Genomic DNA, 18,400 nt, shown 5'->3' with positions numbered 1-18,400 from the left:
TCCAGGAGGGTTGAGGACAAGCATGCCCTTCTGTGGTCACTCACTAAGTATCCTCAGTTGATGGAGAGGCTCCTTGGTGAGAGAGGCTTTCCAATGCTGACACTCAGTGGGAAATAAGGCTTGTATGCTGACTGACTGACTGACTGACTGACTGATTATGTATCATCAAGTAATTTACAACTCCTAGCAACCACATAGATAGAGTTTGTCCATGATGATCTGTCTCTAACCTGGTCCTTCAGGTCTTCCAGTGGTGCACTCATCACCACTGTAACTGAATCCATCCACCTTGTCGCTGGTCATCTCTTCTTGTCTTTCCTTCCACCTTTCCCAGCATTAGAACCTTCTGCAGAGATCTGGGTCTTCACATAATGTGTCTGAAGTAGGATAATTTGAGCCTGGTCATTTCTGCCTTGAGTGAGAACTTTGGATTGATTTATTTGATGATCCATTTGTTTGTTTTCTTGGCTGTCCACAGTATTCTCAGGAATCTTCTCCAAAAGCATCAATACTCCTGCTATCCTGCTTCTTCAAAGTCCAACTTTAGCTTCTATAGAGTGTCACAGGGTGCCATGGCTTTCAGAATTCTGATTTTCATAGGTATAGACTCATCACAGCATTTAAGTATCTTTTCCAAGGCCTTCGTGGCTGCTCTAGTCTGCAGTACATTTCTTGACTGCTTGTCCCTTTACTGTTGGTGGTTGATCCTAAAAGGCAGAAGCTATCCACCACTTCCAGATCTTCATGGACAATTCTATAGCTGGTTGCTGTACTGTTGTCATTAGTTTGGTCTTCTTTATATTTCATTTTTGTCCCATTTTTCACTATGCTTCTTGACTTTTATTACTAGACTTTTGCATTTTCAGCTATCAGAGTATGTGTGCTGATTAGACGTCCTGAATGTACTTATTTGAGAATGTACAGTATTTACCATGCAATAAACATACATAAATTTCCTTACATGGTCTCTATCAACCAATTTGCTTTTTGCAAACAGTAATGTAAGAATGGCTCAGTATTTCATGGATTTCTGCCACAATTTCTGTCCAAGCTTACATGGGGTAAGCCAGGCAAAGTGGATCATTAGATCCAGTTTAGCAGCCATATCTACATTTGCCTTCTGGTGATGAGGCCCTTAAACTTATTTTAATGCACAGGTTTATGCATGATGAAACTGGGTTTCTACAGGTAGTCCTTGACTTAGGACCACAATTGGGACTGGAACTTCCATCACTAAGTGATTCAGTTGTTAAGTGAGTCATGCACGATTTTATGACCTTTTTTGCTACAGTTGTTAAGTGAATCATGTGGTTGTTAAGTGATTCCAGATTTTCCTATTGACCTTGCTTTTCCCATTGACCCCGGGATACCGCAACTGTTGTAAATATATGCCACTTGCCAAGCACCCAAATTTGGATCACGTGACCACAGGAACACTGTGATAGTTGTAAGTGCAAGGACCACTCATAAGTCACTTTTTTCAGCACCGTCATAACTTCGAACAGCTGCTAAGCAAATGGTCGTAAGCCGAGGACTACCTATATAGTGTCTCAATGTATTTGTAAGAGAGACGGAGAGAATTTTGGTCTGTATATTTTTGCAGATGGAATGCCATATTTTATAAACCATTAACTTTAATCCTTAATGAAATTTAAGATTTTTTCCTGTCTGGACTTTTTAGGAGTACGTGTATGTCATTTATTTATTTATGCATTTGCTAGATTTGTGGCTTGCCTTTCTCCAGCACTTCTGGGTGGCAAATTTAGCAGTAAGTCAGGCCGCAAGAGAATGACTGGCCCAGTCACTGGCATTTCTGTGGCTGAAGGCAGACTTGGATCCTGGTCTCCCAGATCCTGATCCAACCTCTTAAACACTACCCCACACCAACTACTTGTACACAAGTACACAGCTGTATGCACACATACATTGGGAGGAAAATACCTTCCAAGCTGATTTCTGTGGGATTTGGTGACTCCATTTGACAAGATAGGAAGGCAGATGGTGTACAGAATTTTTTACATGTGTTTATGTCTGTCCTCCTTTTTTCTCCCTATCTAAGCTTTCTTTAGATGGGAGTTGTCTTGTACTTAGGATTATTTTCCTTTGGGGGTAAATACAGTAATTTGCAAGAGATTGCTAGAAGATTGGTACAGGAAGTCCTACGACCATTCGTTTAGCAACTGTTGGAAGGTATGATGACACTGAAAAAAATGACTTATGACCAGTCCTCACACTTACAACCATTACAGCGTCCCCACAGTCACATGATCAATATTCAGGCACTTGACAACCAGCATGTATTTATGACAGTTGCAGAGTCCCAGGGTCATGTGGTCACCATTTGCAACCTTCCCAGCCAGCTTCCAACAAGCAAAGTCATTGGGGAATCCTGTGATTCACTTAACAACCACAGCAAAAAAGGTCATAAAATCGGGTGCGGTCATGTGATGCTTTGCTTAACAACCACACAGCTTAATTTCCGGTCCCTACTGTGGCCTACTACTGCTGGGACCTATTTAGGGAATGGCACCCTTCTTTACAGGTGGTTACACCTAGCCAACTTGGGCTGATCCATGTCCATGTAATCACCAGGAGCAGAGCTCTCCATACGTGGAGGTGGTCACCAGGAGCTGAGATCCACCTGAGTCTTGTGCTCCATTTTTCTGGCGGGCCACATCCTTTCACTAGTAAAAATGGTAGCCTCCCAACTGGAATTTGATGCTACATCGACAGAAAATTTTTAAAAACGCTTTGTCTGGCATGGATTGTAAGCTCTTTAACAGCAGATGCCCACCTGAAAAACAGGTGAGACTGAAGGGCCCTCCAAGAGGTAAATCTTTTCTTCTTTCTCATCTTTTCTAAAGCAAGGAGCCTTCCCAAATACGACTGAGCAACCTGTCTGGATGCTTGGCGAGAGGCCACAAAGGCAGCTTCCTTTGTCTTCCCGTTGACAGACACTTTTTAGCAGGGCAAAAACATTCCTCGCAAATGCCAACAAGAGAAAAATCCACCTGGGAGACACTAACAAAGGCCAGGAACCTTTTTAATACAGTGATGAATGGAGCTTTCAGTGGCTTGGGTAGAAATAAAGCTTGATTTTCCTGGTGTCAGTTCCTGATTGGAAGCCCTTGGTGCATCCTGCTTGTTCACGTGGGATTTCTTGGGAAGAGTCAGAGGTGCTGAATGGAAGATTGTTTTTCCAGGCCAAAGTTTTATTACTTTGCTTGGGTCCCAAAGGCAATATTTCTTTTTTTCATAGATGTTCCCCTTGCCACTTATTCAGAAGGGGGCTATTCATCACATTCTTTCTTTGAACGTAAGTCTCCACATATCAGACCTGCCTCGGAGTATTAGTTTTATATATTCAAAGCACTAATTGTTTAACCATGTGCTTTTAGAGAAATTCACTCCATTAATGTGTCTTTGAAAGGGTGCTCTGCCGCGTAATCCAGAGCTCATATGGGCTGGATTCACACAGCATGTTAAACACCAAAGCCTCATCTCATAACAAAAATCAAAATTTTGTAACAAATATACCATGTTAGGACTTAATGTGGTGGTCTGGTTCACACAACATGTTAACACAATGCAGATAGTCCTTGACTTATGACCACAATTGGGACTGGAACTTCCATTGCTAAGCAATGCGGTCAGTAAGTGAGTCATGCAAGGACTAGTCGTAAGTCACTTTTTTCAGCACCGCTGTACCTTTGAATGGCCGTTAAATGAATATAATAAATAAGTCAAGGACTACCTGTGATTGAATTTTCACAATATGCTTGCTAAACCACAAACCACCCACCCCATTTTAGCCTACAAAGCAGGTGGCCAGATGGAATGACACCAGATCATTCAAACTAGCAGTGAGTCTCCTTTAGACAGAAGAACTTCTCAACTATTCCTGATTCACTCTCAGATCTTCAGTGTCCAAAGTGCAGCGTCCCTGTTTATGCTCCAGTTTCAGAATCACAGAGTACCAAGAGGCATTCAACTAATTCCAATGTGTTTCCAGTGCAGGAGGCCACAAAAAAATCCTCCCCCTTCCCCTCATCTACATGGACTAGTTCTATTCCTTCTCTAAAGCCTGACCCATTAAATTGTACACCAGAAATCCAGTTCACCCCCCCACAAACTTATTAGCTATCTCCATTATCCACACGAACTGAAAATGGTTGCATTTGCACAGAATGTAAAAACCCAGCTGGGATATTCATACGATATGCTAAGTTCTGTTCGTGTTAATTTTGACTAGGTGTTTGTACCTGTGGGTTTGCTGTGTTTTGTTTGTTTTGTGACTTAGCACGTTGTATGAGCCCAACACCATTTATTGGTTTAGAATGTCATATATTGGGCAAACCTCAACAATGGGTTAATTGAATAACCAGGTTTAGAGTGTGGTGTGAGTGCAGCTAGTGTGCAGAGGATATGGCCAATGTTCTCATGCGGTTGTTAGTGTAAGAGAAGAACACCTTGGGTGTGAAGCTGTATTTTAAGGAACAGGTGGACGAATCTAATCCTCCAAGGCCTTCTTTGTAACCGCTGGATCCCCCTCTGACCCCAACATCGAATTTTAGTCACAGGAAATGGCCAATGTCATTTTGAATCAGGTCATACCTACATACATACTGTACAATAAATCCTAAAATAGGCTTAACATGGTTTTAAAAATTAACTAAATCCTTTGACACACACACACCCATCCTATCCCAAATACTCTGAAAAATAGAAAATCCCATCCATTGCAGCCTTGCCTGTTCTGGCAGAAGGTTGCCCATCCTTGCTGTAGAGCCAGGAAAGTGTGCCTTAAGTTCCTCAAGTATGGATGGGGGTGGGGTTAAGCGGATTTTCTACTGCTTAGCCTTTTCTCCCATCCATGGATGGAAGGAGAGATCTGTCTTCTTCAGTTCTCTCTCTTCTTCAGTTCTCTGCTGCCAAGCACCAGTTTCAGGCAGTGTACTCAATGTCAGCATCAATGTCAACATCAACATCAATCATAACTCTCCACTTTGAACAGAGGACTAGAATGTTGGTGGGGGTCTACCTGTCCCATACACTTACAGGACTCCTCTCATTTCCTTCCCCAAATGTATAGGACTATACTGTAGTTCCCCTCATGCTAGTAGGGAATGATGAAGGTGGAAGTTTAACACTTCTTACAGCTCCAGAGGTGCTGATGCAGAGACCTTCTTGTAAAAAAATCCACAGTACATCCACAATAGTAAACAGAGCAATTAGACAGAGGTGTGGCTGTAGTAGAATGATTGCCTTGCAAATTCAGTAAGTTATCTCTCCTAAGTGTCCTGGGCAATGTAGTTTTGTTACTGAATGATGAAACTGGTAGGGCTTAGTTGATGGCTGGAAGATTCCAACTTAACTTGAGGGAAGTCCTTGGAATAGAAAAGCAGAAATGCAGAGAATGTAAACAAACGTCCATCATCAGTCAATACTATGTGGGCTAGAGATGAGACGAAATCCAAGTCTCCTAAGAAGGCAGCTATGGAAGAGAGCATAAAGGGTGTGAGATTTGTGTGGTATAAATTCATAACTTCCTGTTTGCTAAGTGCCTGTCAAATTATCTATTATGGCTCCGTTTTCTGAACTGCAATAAAAATTGAGTTTCTAGCCATATTTGCCTCTGTGAAAACCTGTCAATGCCAGCATTTCTCTATTTCAGACCTTCCCCAATCTGGCACCCTCCAGAATTTTTGCATTACAACTTCCAAGACCCTTGAAAGGTGCTAGATTTAGAAGGCCATACCGGTTTCTAATACATCACTTTGTGAAGAGAGTTTCCTATCTCTTCCTGCAAGCAAGTTGCCAGTGTTTTCCCATTAGTTCTTCTGCCAATGGTTATTAATCTTGATTATTATTCTCGTTTCACCCTACAGGTATGGAATGAATTGCCTCATTCAGTTTGAAGACTTTGCAAATGCCAACGCATTCCGGCTTCTCAACAAATACCGCAACCGCTATTGCACTTTCAATGATGACATTCAGGGTAAGAGTTCCAAGTGTCCGTTGATGGCAGGTGACAACCTGGCATGGAGTTTTCTGTAAAGCTCCTTTGCAGCTGACTCTTTGCCAACATACTGTACTTACCTCTGAAGTTCTTCTGGGTTTCACCTAAAGGAAATTTTCAGGTGCCACATTGTTTTTGTTGAGTTACATATTCTGGCATTAAGTAAAGTTCCATAGAGATATTTGGAGATGTTCCTTACAACAGGAGGCAGCCAGTTATAAAAACTTGGAGTAGGAAGAACTTGTTTCTTCACAGTCGGAAGGTTTCACCTTCATGGATACTGCATGTTGTATCTTTCTCCTTCACATTTTATTCATTTTCTCTTTACATTTCCTTCACCACCCCTACTCTCTGTTCTCTGGTGAAACTGGCAAGAACAGCAGAACTCACGACATTTTTACTGATGCTGAGAGATTTACCTGGCCTCTGTTCTTCATTGCTGCTCTTCCAAGTTTTTGTTTCTTCTTCAAAACAAAATATGCATGACTACCACTAGGTATGTCAACAAGGAACTGTTAGTGAAACTAACAAGTCTTTTTCCCTTTCAGTGAAGATTGTGGAGAAGAAAATAAAATCAATCTGGAGTTTGGTAAAATGTTAAAAAGTCTCTTTCAGGTTAAGCATGGCTTCTGTTGGCTTCATAGATACCTGCATCTAATTTTCTTGGCAACACAGAACGGCTTAGCCATTTCCTTTTTCTGTTTGTTTCGTACTTCCTACTCTAGCTACAGATCTGCGACTTCCTGGCACTCTTCCATCCAAGTACTAAATAGGTCTAGCCCTACTTAGCTTTTCCAAGATCTGCCAAGATTACTTAGGGGCTGCCATTTATTCCCATCACCCCCGTGATTATATGGAGTTTTCTTGTTGTGGTTCCAAACCAACTCTAGAAAAGCCAGAGAAGCATGGCCTTGAGAAGAAACAGGACCTTCTAGACTGCTCCAGAATTGTAGATTTTGCATACTGTATATCTACTCATCAGCATTTTGTTTTGTTTTTTTAGACCAGCCCAGGTTATGGAATTAGCCATGTATGTCTATCGATAGGCCAGTACAGAAAAGTATCAGCTGGGGAAATGAATATCGTGTCCTGCACTTGATTGAGAGGGTGTTAAAGTAGGAAAAGCATAATTTGTGGACAGACCTCCATTAAACAAAGTGGAAGAGAATTCCCAAGAAACAATTAAAAACAGTGATTCTAGACTCTCTCTCTCTCTCTCATGACTGATTTAAGACTCTAGTTCTAAACATACACATTTGGCAATGAAATTAAAGCGACAAACTGAATAAACGGGTTGTTAACTTAGTATCATTAAGAAAAGCTTGGAGTAAATGTTTTTTGAGTTAGTAAATTACACTGTGCAGGAAAGATGGATCTTTATTTGTTTTGAAAAGTGACATTTTGGCATTCAATGAACATTGATTAGCCAACGGTTTACGTGAAAAGCAGCTGTGGGCTCTTAAAAGTCTTCCTCTGAGATTAGCAAACCCTAATCTTCATAATAAATCATTGTTCTTCACCTCTGCTATATATCTGCAATTGCATAACTGGAGAGCAAGGGAAGAATTAGCAGAGATGGTGGGGGAGATTAGAAACATTCTTCAAGGAAGGAAGCTTATTTCAGCGGTTTGTTATTGTAGCACTGTCTTGCAACTTTTCAGTCACTTTTGTCAACAGAATATAGGATTATAAGTAGGCACACCCTGTCTCTTGGGGATATAGAATTCTTAAAAGCACGTAACAGGAGAGGCTGAATCCTACCGTCCTTTAGCCTTCATTCCTCCCCCTTGTCTCTTTATGAGAATGTTTTTAAAAATGTGAAGTGTTTCTTTGGGAAAATTGCATGCCTTATTCTATACAGACCTCATTCTTCCGATGCTGATAAAAAATTAATCCTTAGCCCCCTCAAGAGGAGAGAGGAGTGCACTGAGCATTGTTAAATACAAATTTTGAAAAGCATGTGTGAATATTCTCAGAAAGGGAGAATGTTAATATTAAGGGAGAAAAACTGCATTTCTTACATAAAGACCTTCTGAAGCTATGGGATAACAATAGCAGACTTGTCTGAATCAGGACATCTCCTAAATAGTATTTGTTCAGTTTTCTGAACAACAGTAGGACGCTCATATTTCAGAGACAAAGGGAATATCATCCTGCATACATGGAAGTCTGGTAGAATAAACGTGATGTAATTTTCATCAGTCATGTCAAGATGTCATGGTACAAACAATATACAGTATGTAATTCATGACATTTGTGTGATTACGTCATAAGATGCGTACATTGCTAGTCTAGTCTTGGTAGGTTTTTCAGAAGTGGTTTGCCATTGCCTCCTTCCTAGGGCTGAGAAAAAGTGACTGGCCCAAGGTCACCCAGCTGGCTTTGTGCCTATGGCAGGACTAGAACTCACAGCCTCCCAGTTTGTAGCCCAGTGCCTTAACCACTACACCAAACTGCCTTTCAAAACAAGGTTACCCACTCATAATTTTAGGTGGCTGGAGACCAGAGTGGAGATGGGGGTATTTAACTATCCTGGAGACTGATATCACTGGAATGTTCTTCTTCATGAATTTGTCTAAGATTGTGTCTGTAAGATTAATCTTCTTCCCTTCTCCAGTACACTGACCATCTTTCTCTGTTCTTGAAGCCAAGGAAACAAACTATGTACCACTTTCACTTCACAGGCAACTAGATATTCAGTGTGTGTGTGTGTGTGTGTGTGTGTGTGGTGTAAATTGCAAAATTGAGTTCATCCTGGAAATAAAGAGCCTCCTATCAATTTTCTTTAAATACCATGTCAGACTTCAGCCTTTGATGTAAGATAATGCAGCAGTCTCTCCTCTGCTAACTATTCATTATATTTCTTTCTGTAGCTGGGAAAAGCAAGCATGAAACCCAGCTTTTAAAACCTAGCTGGAAAATGCCATTTAAAATATGAACTGAAAAGCTTTTCCTTTTCATCAGAATTCAGAACAGAATAGATTTTATAAGAAGCCCATGCAAGGCAAAAAGAGACTTTGATCCTATACAAACCCAAAAACAGGCCAACAGCTGGTTCTGTGGAATTGCAAGTTTTTTGAAATCGTACATTGCAAGATTGATCACCAATGTCATGGTTACAGGCAGCAGATCACACCATTTATCCACATGCTTGCTACATCTTCTCAGAACCAAGCCAGTTCTGACCCAGATGATGGGAGGTCTCCTGCAAGTCATCCTAATCAAATGTATTATGTTTCCATAGCACCCATGGAACCCAGCACACTTCTTGACTCACGTTACAAAGATTGTTTTAGAAGATCTATCTTCTTTTCCAACAGTTCAGACTAATTCATGCTTCAGTCAATTTCTTCTTCCTATTGACCTAACAAAGCAGATGTCCAAGCACCTGGCAAGCCACAGTGACCTGTTTCATCTATAATTCAAAGCTGCAGTTTGGTTGTTTTGGTTTTGCAGTAGTACAAAATGTGAACCCACCAGGGCTTAGTGTCCTTAACAAGACCCTGTTGTGACTGGGGAGATTCATTTGGCTTAATGGTTCAGAAATTGCACAGTCCAGCTATGTACATTTGATAGGCTGATGTCTGTTTTTCTTCTAGTCCAGCTCTGAAGTCTGCAGACTAGTTCAGGGAAAGGTAACAATTGACCAATGCTACCTTTATCCAGAGAGTTGGACCATAAGGAAGGCTGAGCGCTGAAGAATTGATGCTAATCGAAGCAAATATTGATGCTAATCGAAGCAAATTGATGCTTTCGAACTGTGGTGCTGGAGAAGACTTGAGAGTCACTTGCACTGCGAGGAGGTCAAATCAGTCAATCCTACAGGAAATCAACCCTGACTGCTCATTGGAAGGACAGATACTGAAGCTGAAGCTCAAATACTTTGGCCCCTAATGTGAAGAGAGGACTCACTGGAAAAGACCCTGATGCTGGGAAAGACTGAAGGCAAAAGGAGAAGGGGGCGGCAGAGAATGAGATGGTTAGAGAGCATCACCGATTCAGTGAACATGAAATTGAGTAAACTCCGGGAGACAGTGGAGGACAGGAAGGCCTGGCATGCTCTGGTCCATGGGGTCACAAAGGGTCAGGCATGACTCAATGTCTGAACAACAACAACCTTTATCCACAGTTTTCTACTAAAAATAATCTGCCTACAAGTTGAAAATAAAAATACAGTGTAATTTGGTGTTGGGGTTAGACAGCTAGTGTAGTGTAGTAGTGAAGATGTTGGACTAAGAGTGGGGACACCCAGGTTCTAGTCCCTCCTCAGTCACAGAAGCCCACGGGGTGACTTTAAGCCAAGCCACCTTTCTCAACGCAAAAGGTAGTGTGATTAAGGTGTTGGATTAGGAGCAGGGAGACCAGATTCAAGTCCATCCTCTATCATGGAAGTTCCCTCAGTGACTTGGGGGCAACTTCTCTCTCACCATCCAACCTATCTCACAAGGTTGTTGTTGTGAGGAAAAATGACAGGAGGGGGCACTACATATACACCTTGAGCTCATGAAGGAAAGGCAGAACAAATTCTGTTCTCCTCCCTCAGTAGCTTGTAGGGTTGCAACATATAAGGAAATGTACCATGAACACAGTGTGGTGTAGTGGTTACCGTGTTGGCCTTACACAAGGGAAAGCCACATTCTAGCTTCTCTCAGCCAGCCTACTTAACAGGTTTGCTGTTATGGCAACAATAGGTGAAGGATAGAAATCTAATAAATAAACATTTTTTAAATTAATCCGGAATACAAAATCAGGCACTAGAACAATAATGCTATTTTCAGCAGACAGCAGTGAACATTTGCAAACTAATCCTTTAGGTTCAAAGGCAAAGCCCTGATGCAGAGTTTGTGATGCCACAAACTAGAACTTGTCTGCTACCCCTTAAGGCAGTTGTGACTTTTCTCAGATTGTGTGGCTGCCCCCACAGTCCCAGGAAAAGTTACACAAGGAGCTGCAGGCAGAGGTTTGCCTTAGAATCTGAAGCACTGCAGACTTACTAAGCAGCGCCTGGAATGAAGAATTCTCCAGCCATCATCTGAATGCAGGTAAAAGGAGAACTCAGCAGTTCTCTCTTGTCCAGGAGAATAAACTTGCTGCTCCTGATCTTATAGGACAAGCAGGTTGGATCCAGATACCCTGAACAGGAGTTACGTCTTCTACTGCCTCAGTCTTATGTATACCTTTACCATGTCTCCTCAGTTATGAGCAGATGAGGTCCCATCAGCTCCACACTTACCAATGGTTTTACCCCTTGACAAAGAACTGAGAAAAATGGGTTGTAAGGTTCTCAGAGTATCACTGCCCAACTTGTAAGCAGTGTATGCTGTGAACAGCAACCAGGGAAGATCTTACCCTCAGCAGCTCTTGCTGGGTATGTGGACTTCAGTAAACACCATACTTTGTTGGAAACAGACACCAAGTACTTCATATTACCATTATGTTCCTCAGGTCCATCCAACACATCAGGGATATGGCTGTCTGGATAGATAGATACATTTTTTTTTTCCTTTTGCAGGAACCGCCTCTGTTGCTATAGCAGGAATCTTTGCTGCCCTAAGAATGACAAAGAACAAGCTTTCTGACAATAAGTTTGTCTTCCAAGGAGCAGGAGAGGTAGGACTCCAATTTGCTTCTGAGAGTAACAGGGTTGGGTGGCTACCTGTCAGCCTTTTGGGGTAGTCCAGACAAGAAGCACACCCAGAAATACTAGCTCTGCTTGACTGTAAGGTTACATTAGAAGAATCTTGCAAGTCTGAAAGGACATTTCTGTCCTGTCACCTTTACAGCTTAAGAAAGTAGGGAAGGTGCCTCCTGAGACATTTGCCACGCCCCCATTCCTTCTGTGGGCTAAGTTGCCACTTATCCGACCTGGCTGCGGCACTTCCCTGTCTCCCAAGGTCATTCCCACACACCGTTACGCTACCCCTGGCTTTGCAAAAACACATCACAGTGAAGGAAATGGCTCAGCACGACATGTTTTGGTTCCTTGGGAGACGATCACGCTAGGGAAGGGAAGGTCCCTCAAGAAGTAAAGATGTGGCAGTACTTTATAGAGAATGAACCTTGCACAACACTCCCAGTTGGCTTTTTCACAGCTCCTGTTTTGTCTAAATGCTGAAACAATGGGATGTCAATTCACTGGGGATTTTTTTTGAGTGGTCATTGAATCACAGTTTATCCTTCTTCTACTGGTTGGCAGGCATCAGTGGTAGAGGTGCCAGCAGCAGCGTCGCCATGCTGTGAGCATCTCAAGGAACCTTAGATGACATGAGAATTTTGGTCCATCTACCTGAGAAAACTACCTATGACTCCCCAGGTTTTCTGTAGGTAAAAGAGAGTACCATTCATGCAAGATTCTTCTCTGCAGGAGCTAAGCATGGAATGAACCAAGGATCCTTTGGCTGACAAATTATACACTCTGCCACTCAGTAATGGCAGCTTCCAGAATTTTCAGTTAAATACTGAACCCTTTCAGTAGTCTGCCTTCCAACCAGCCAAATAGTCAAAATCATTTCATTTTGAAAAAAGTAGAAAGGTTATTTTTCTCCTCCAAAGCATTGCAGTGGAAGGGACAAAACACATTAGAAAAGTGGCTGTTTTTCTTCCTTAAAATCTCAGTTTCAGTTCTTGGAAACCACATTTGGAGGTTTCCTGTAGTAGGACTGACACATAAAGGTGCAGAATTACACCAGTTGTAAGAACATAACAATCGTACTGCAGGATCAGGCCAAAACCCAGCTTAGTCTCATAGTGGCCAACCAGATATTTCTGTTATGCTTACAAGTTGGAGATGGAGACATACCTTTCTCCCACTTACAATTACTATTTGGAGGCTGCTATTTTCAACCTGGATGTAACATTGAATCTTCAAGGCTGCTAGTCTTGTCTTCCATGAATTGACCTAAACTCCTTTTAATTAATAGCCATCACCCTGTCTTGTGATAATGAATTCCACAACTTATGCACTTACATGAAGAAGTACCTTCTTTTCTGTTCTAAAATCAGTTTCATTGGATGATCCCTGGTGGTCCTAATCTTTTGAAAGACAGAGGAAAATATCTTCCTGTCTACTTTCTCTTGCCATGTATGATTTTATACACCTCAATTATGTCCCACCTCAATCATATTTTTCCAAGAATAAATCCTACACTTTCTCAAGATCCTTTGGTGAGGAACATTGTCAAAGATCCTTTGAAAATCCAAGCAGCTAACACTCTCAAGAGTGGGAAGCCAATGTGCTCTTCCCAACCAAAATCCCTCATAAACTTTCCTGTTCCTCTTTGTCCTCCTGTCCACTTGCTCAGGTTGCGAGCTCCCAACTGTTTTTCCTCTTTCCAAAAACTGTTTTTCCTCTTTCCAGCTTGGTTGGAACTGAGCTGTTGTCTGAGGAATGTAACTCCACCCACTATCTAATAAGTTGATCATGGAATCAGTTGCCTCCATAATCTCTTCCAAGAATATATTCCATAAGCAATACATGCCCCATGTCTCACCAGCATTTTGCAAGAGAATCTGTTCCTATTTGCCACCCTGTTTGCTCTTTCTGTTTATGAGTTCCCTACAGTCCCAGGGACTTCTTTCAATATAAGGCCATTCCTCCTGTTATAAGGAAATAATTAATGGACTTTCTGCTTCTTTCCAGGCTGCTTTGGGTATCGCTCACCTAATAGTTATGGCACTAGAAAAAGAAGGAATTCCCAGAGAAGAAGCTGTTAAGAAAATCTGGATGGTAGACTCAAAAGGACTCATTGTCAAGGTAATTGTCAGCCCTTCAAGATAGGCCAGGTCAAGAAAGAGACACCACAGTGATTCCAGGAATGCTACAGGGAGTCCTCGCTTACTGACCGTAATTGGGACTGGTAATTCCATCACTAAGTGACATGGTCATAAGGCACGACATCGCATGACTGCACTGTCTCACGATGGCAGTTCTGGCAGTCCCAGTTGCTGTCATTAGGCAAATCCCATGTGGTTGCAGCATCCTGCAGTCACATGATCACCATTTTCAGCCTCCTGCTGGCTTCTCCATTGACTTTGCTTGTCAGAAGCTGGCACTGAAGGTTGCAAATGACGATCTCATGACTGTGGGATGCTGCAATGTTGTAATTGCAAGTTGGCTGCCTAGCAACTGAATTGCAATCATGTGACTGCAACTATGAGGACCCATTGCAAGTACCCCTCATTCAGTGCCATCGTAATTTTGAACAGTTGCTGAACGAATGGACATTAAGCGAGGATACCTCTACTTTATTTTTGCAGGATATAGCCTGTAATGCTTTTTGTGCCTTTCAGTGAAAATGGATGACTTCTAAGGCAGTCATAAGCTAACTAAATTAACAATAAGTGTGGGAGGGAAGCTGTTTTGCAAATTTTTAATAGCACTACCATATCTTCTTACTTTGGCTTACATACACAGAAAGAGAGAGAGGTAACACCAGTGTAACATCAATAAATGACTTGCCAGCATATTTGTTTGTAACTCATGACTGGAACAGTGAATTTAATGTTGAGTGAAGAATTTACTTGGCCACCCTATCTATCTAACTCTTTGGAAAACCTGAGCCCAGATACCAAAGGCTTCTGAACCAGACAAGGATTGTGTGTTCAACAACATTTTAAAAAAATATATAGAATAAAATATCCCATAAATATAAAAATAGCATGCCAATTTTTAAATGATTCAGACTTCCTTTTTACTATGGCCATCAAGACAGTATATTAAATGACTGACCAGCTGCCTTTCAGAAAATGCTCAGCTTTGATGACTCTCCAGGAAGAATGAATTTGTTGAGTAACCACCAAGAATGAGTCTTTCATAAATCTAATCTCCACAGATCCATAATGCTGGAAACATGGTTTGCTTCAGTCTTTTCTTTACCTATGTTGCCTGTGCTTTGTTGTCTCCCAGGGCAGGAGTCACCTGAACCATGAGAAAGAGATGTTTGCTCATGACCACCCCACCGTGAAGACGCTGGAGGAAGTGGTGCGGACAATAAAACCAACAGCTATTATTGGTAACTCTTCCTGTTTCCCTGTAGGATTTTCTCTTCCGTCCCATTTTCACGACTTCTTATTGTGAACTTTGATTCTCATTTTCAAGCTGCAATTATGTGGAGCAAGTTATGGGCATCCAACAGGGGACAGTCAAAAAAGTCAAGATGGAGGCAGGACTACTTAATTGAAGCCACACCCACTTTTTCTATGCTTTATAAACAAGGTAGAGTTTCAATTACATGATCCTGGTTGCCATTTTGACTTTTTGATCCCACTCCACCCCCTGGAGTGAGTTTTAAGTTCAGGGTCCTGGAACAGGGCACAAATTCCTTATTCATGTGGAGGGCAGGCAGGCATATCACTGCAGAAATGGGGTGAAATATTACTGGTATAGTCCTGTTATGTGGTAGCAGAAAGGTGGGGTGAGTTCACGTAACAAAATTATCCAGATTGTATAAAGGCTAAAGAGATGCACTCAGACAACATACTCAACTTGCTTGGGGTAACTTTAGATAGTTCTTGGTGACTTGGTGGATTGATGGTACATGTGAACCTAGTGATTGATGGTCACTTATGAACACAAAAAATGGGCTCATCTAGAAATTGGGTTAAGCATACTGTACCTGTAGATTTAGTCTGCAGTCCTACTTGCAGTAAGCTGCTGTGTTATCATCAGGAATCATCAGAACTAGGACTGGATGCCACCCAGACTGAGCATGGTGTACCAAGATAGCAATTTGAAGCTTTTTCTCTAGGTTACAAAGTTTCTTAGTTTCTGACTAGGAACTGACCATTGAAACTGGTTATTGGACACTCTGAAGTTGGAAAAACTGTAAAAGATTTCCTGGAATTTTCCCTGAGTAACATGTCTTACTTGCCACCCTGTAATATTGGAGAAGAAAAAGAAAATGATGCTTTGAAAGAAAAATTATGGTTTGAAAAAAAGATCAACTCCATCAGGAGCCTGGTCTTCGGATTTCAGCACCCAGAATTCTTTCTGGAATTTTGGAAATGGTAGTCCCCTACATCTGGAGGTCTCCAGCTGGGAAAGGCTAGATTATAGGTTTTGGAGCAACATGTCCATCCATTTCAGTGAAGGTGATAGCTCAGCATTGCATTTCACTTTGCCTAATTCTTCTTTGAAATGAAGCTGACCTTGGCTGATCCTGAAAAGCTAAATAGAAGCAGGCCTGGTTAGTAATTGGATGGGAGACCACCTAAGTCTAGAACTGTAGGTTAGACTGGGACATAGAAAAAACATCCTGGAAGAAGGCATTGGCACTTCGTATTATATCCTGAAGCCTATTGGCAATATGAGTGTATTATGACTCAGGCAGTTTTTTCCCACTAGTAAGCGGAAGGCTACATTTTTCTAAGTTGTCTTCAATGGGAGCTTCATGTAGAATACAGTGCAATAGTGCAAACATGGGTATTATTTTTTTATGTTGCTTCATATTTGTATCTCCCACTTCCATAAAGACCTCAGCCCAATGCAACAACCCTAAGGGTTTGAAAAATCTGAGAGATACTGGCTGAGTTTGTATAACACACTGAAGCAGTATAAGACGTAGCTTCACATAATGTTCTCAAAGCATGCTTAGTTGGTTACAGTTTTTTATGACTTGGTAGATTGCAGAAATCCAGCCTGATTGCTTAGCTTAAACTTCAGCATTTGTGTGAACCCAGAAAATGGGTAAATTCAGTTCTCAGGTAAAGCCTACTATCTGAGCACAGTGATGAACTTCCATTCCATTCCATGAACTCTGTTTTCTCCTGTTTGCTCTCTTTCTTTAAAAAAAATCTTGAAGGTGTGGCTGCTGTTGCAGGAGCTTTTACTCACCAGATTTTGAAAGACATGGGGACTTTCAACGAGAAGCCAATTGTGTTTGCCCTCAGCAATCCAACGAGCAAAGCAGAATGCACGGCCGAAGATTGTTACCGCTTGACAGATGTAAGACTGCTCTTATTGAAGCTTCCAACCAGGCAATTTTGCTGCCACAAAGGCCACTGTTTGAGGCCAGGCTTGTCTTTCAGGTAGAACCTTTCAACTTGAAACACGTAATGCTTGGAACAGCAAAGCTCAAAACGGGGAGTTCCAACAAACCAGTTTGGAACAATCTTTCCACAAATGTTCTGAATTCAGACAAGGACCCTTTGGGGCTCAGGACATTTCTGGAATGGTCAAAAAGAGCATCAGAACACTTCCAATAACCAGGGTTGAACTGGGGAGTCCTTGGTGCTCTCTGAGCTTGGTTGTTTGCTTGCAGATGTTTCATTACCCAGCTAAGTAACACCATCAGTGCAAGTGAGTGTGGAGTTTGCTGCTCACACTGATGATGTTACCTAGTCAGGCAATGAAATGTCTGCAAGCAAACAATCAAGCTCAGAGAGCACCAAGGACTCCACACTTCCAGTAACTTCAAAACAGCTGTTTCATCCCTGACGTCCTTTGAATTTGAAACCTTCTGCTCCCCATGCCTTGTTTCCCTTTTCCAGCTGTATTCCATCTCTTTGACCTTGTCAGATGGTGACTGGACTTTATCTTGGATCTCTTTGGATAGGGCCGTGCCATATTTGCCAGTGGGAGCCCGTTTCCAAAAGTAACCCTGCCGAATGGACAGACCTTCTTCCCTGGCCAAGGGAACAATGCCTATGTTTTCCCTGGAGTTGCTCTAGGAGTCATTGCTTGTGGAGTCCGTCACATCTCCGAGGAAATCTTTCTCACCACTGCAGAGGTTTGCACTCTTATGTTCTACTTACTATCATTTTCTGCCACTCCTGTCTTCCCTTTCTTCTCTGCTTGGCAACATTTTGCTTAACCTCTTTCATTTACCCCTGATGGGAATTTCAGTGAAGATCCACATCAAGTATGGCTTTCTAAAGAACAAAATGCCTCCACTGTACTGTATTTACATCTGCAGTTGCAGTTGCTCAAAGCAGAGGTGGATAGACCACCCTCCTTCCGTTCATGTGGTCCCAACACCTCATTTGCAGACTCCCTCAAAGCCCTCTCCTTTTTCCTTGCATTTTTTTGGAGCATGTTGTTGAATTTATGAGATAAAATGGATGCCACAAATAAACTTAAGCCAGGTTAACACTAATCAAAATGAATATGTTGTTACATAGGCAGTCCCTATGTTTCTTGATCTGATCAACCATATTGTGTCAATGCAGCCATTATCTGAGTGGGGCAGACCCTTTGATAACAGATGGGGTGGTCTCTGTCAGGCAGTTGGCCTTTGGTGGTTGACAGAAAATGAAATGTAACCAGGAGTACCCCTTATAATTAACCTTTGTTGGGCTTTTGCCCAAAGGTAGATAAGTAGGGATATGACCCAAAAAAGGGGATACAAGCAAATATGGATGACCCTGGGCTAGGGGTAGAAGTAT

General features: G+C 41.9%; 1 protein-coding gene across 1 annotated transcript in view; it reads left to right on the top strand.

The window, feature by feature from the left end:
- The window catches only part of ME3 (malic enzyme 3), a 110,058-nt gene that overhangs the window by 90,298 nt on the left and 1,360 nt on the right, over positions 1 to 18,400 (top strand). Inside the window, exons 8-13 of the mRNA XM_063305898.1 lie at positions 5,889 to 5,998; positions 11,532 to 11,629; positions 13,659 to 13,772; positions 14,925 to 15,030; positions 16,819 to 16,961; positions 17,572 to 17,745. Of these exons, the coding sequence (XP_063161968.1) occupies positions 5,889 to 5,998; positions 11,532 to 11,629; positions 13,659 to 13,772; positions 14,925 to 15,030; positions 16,819 to 16,961; positions 17,572 to 17,745 (745 nt within the window). The remainder of the gene's footprint in view (positions 1 to 5,888; positions 5,999 to 11,531; positions 11,630 to 13,658; positions 13,773 to 14,924; positions 15,031 to 16,818; positions 16,962 to 17,571; positions 17,746 to 18,400) is intronic.

Source organism: Candoia aspera, chromosome 5 (assembly GCF_035149785.1).
Source record: "Candoia aspera isolate rCanAsp1 chromosome 5, rCanAsp1.hap2, whole genome shotgun sequence".
Lineage (NCBI taxonomy): Eukaryota > Metazoa > Chordata > Lepidosauria > Squamata > Boidae > Candoia > Candoia aspera.
This window is presented reverse-complemented; position numbering and strand designations above follow the sequence as displayed.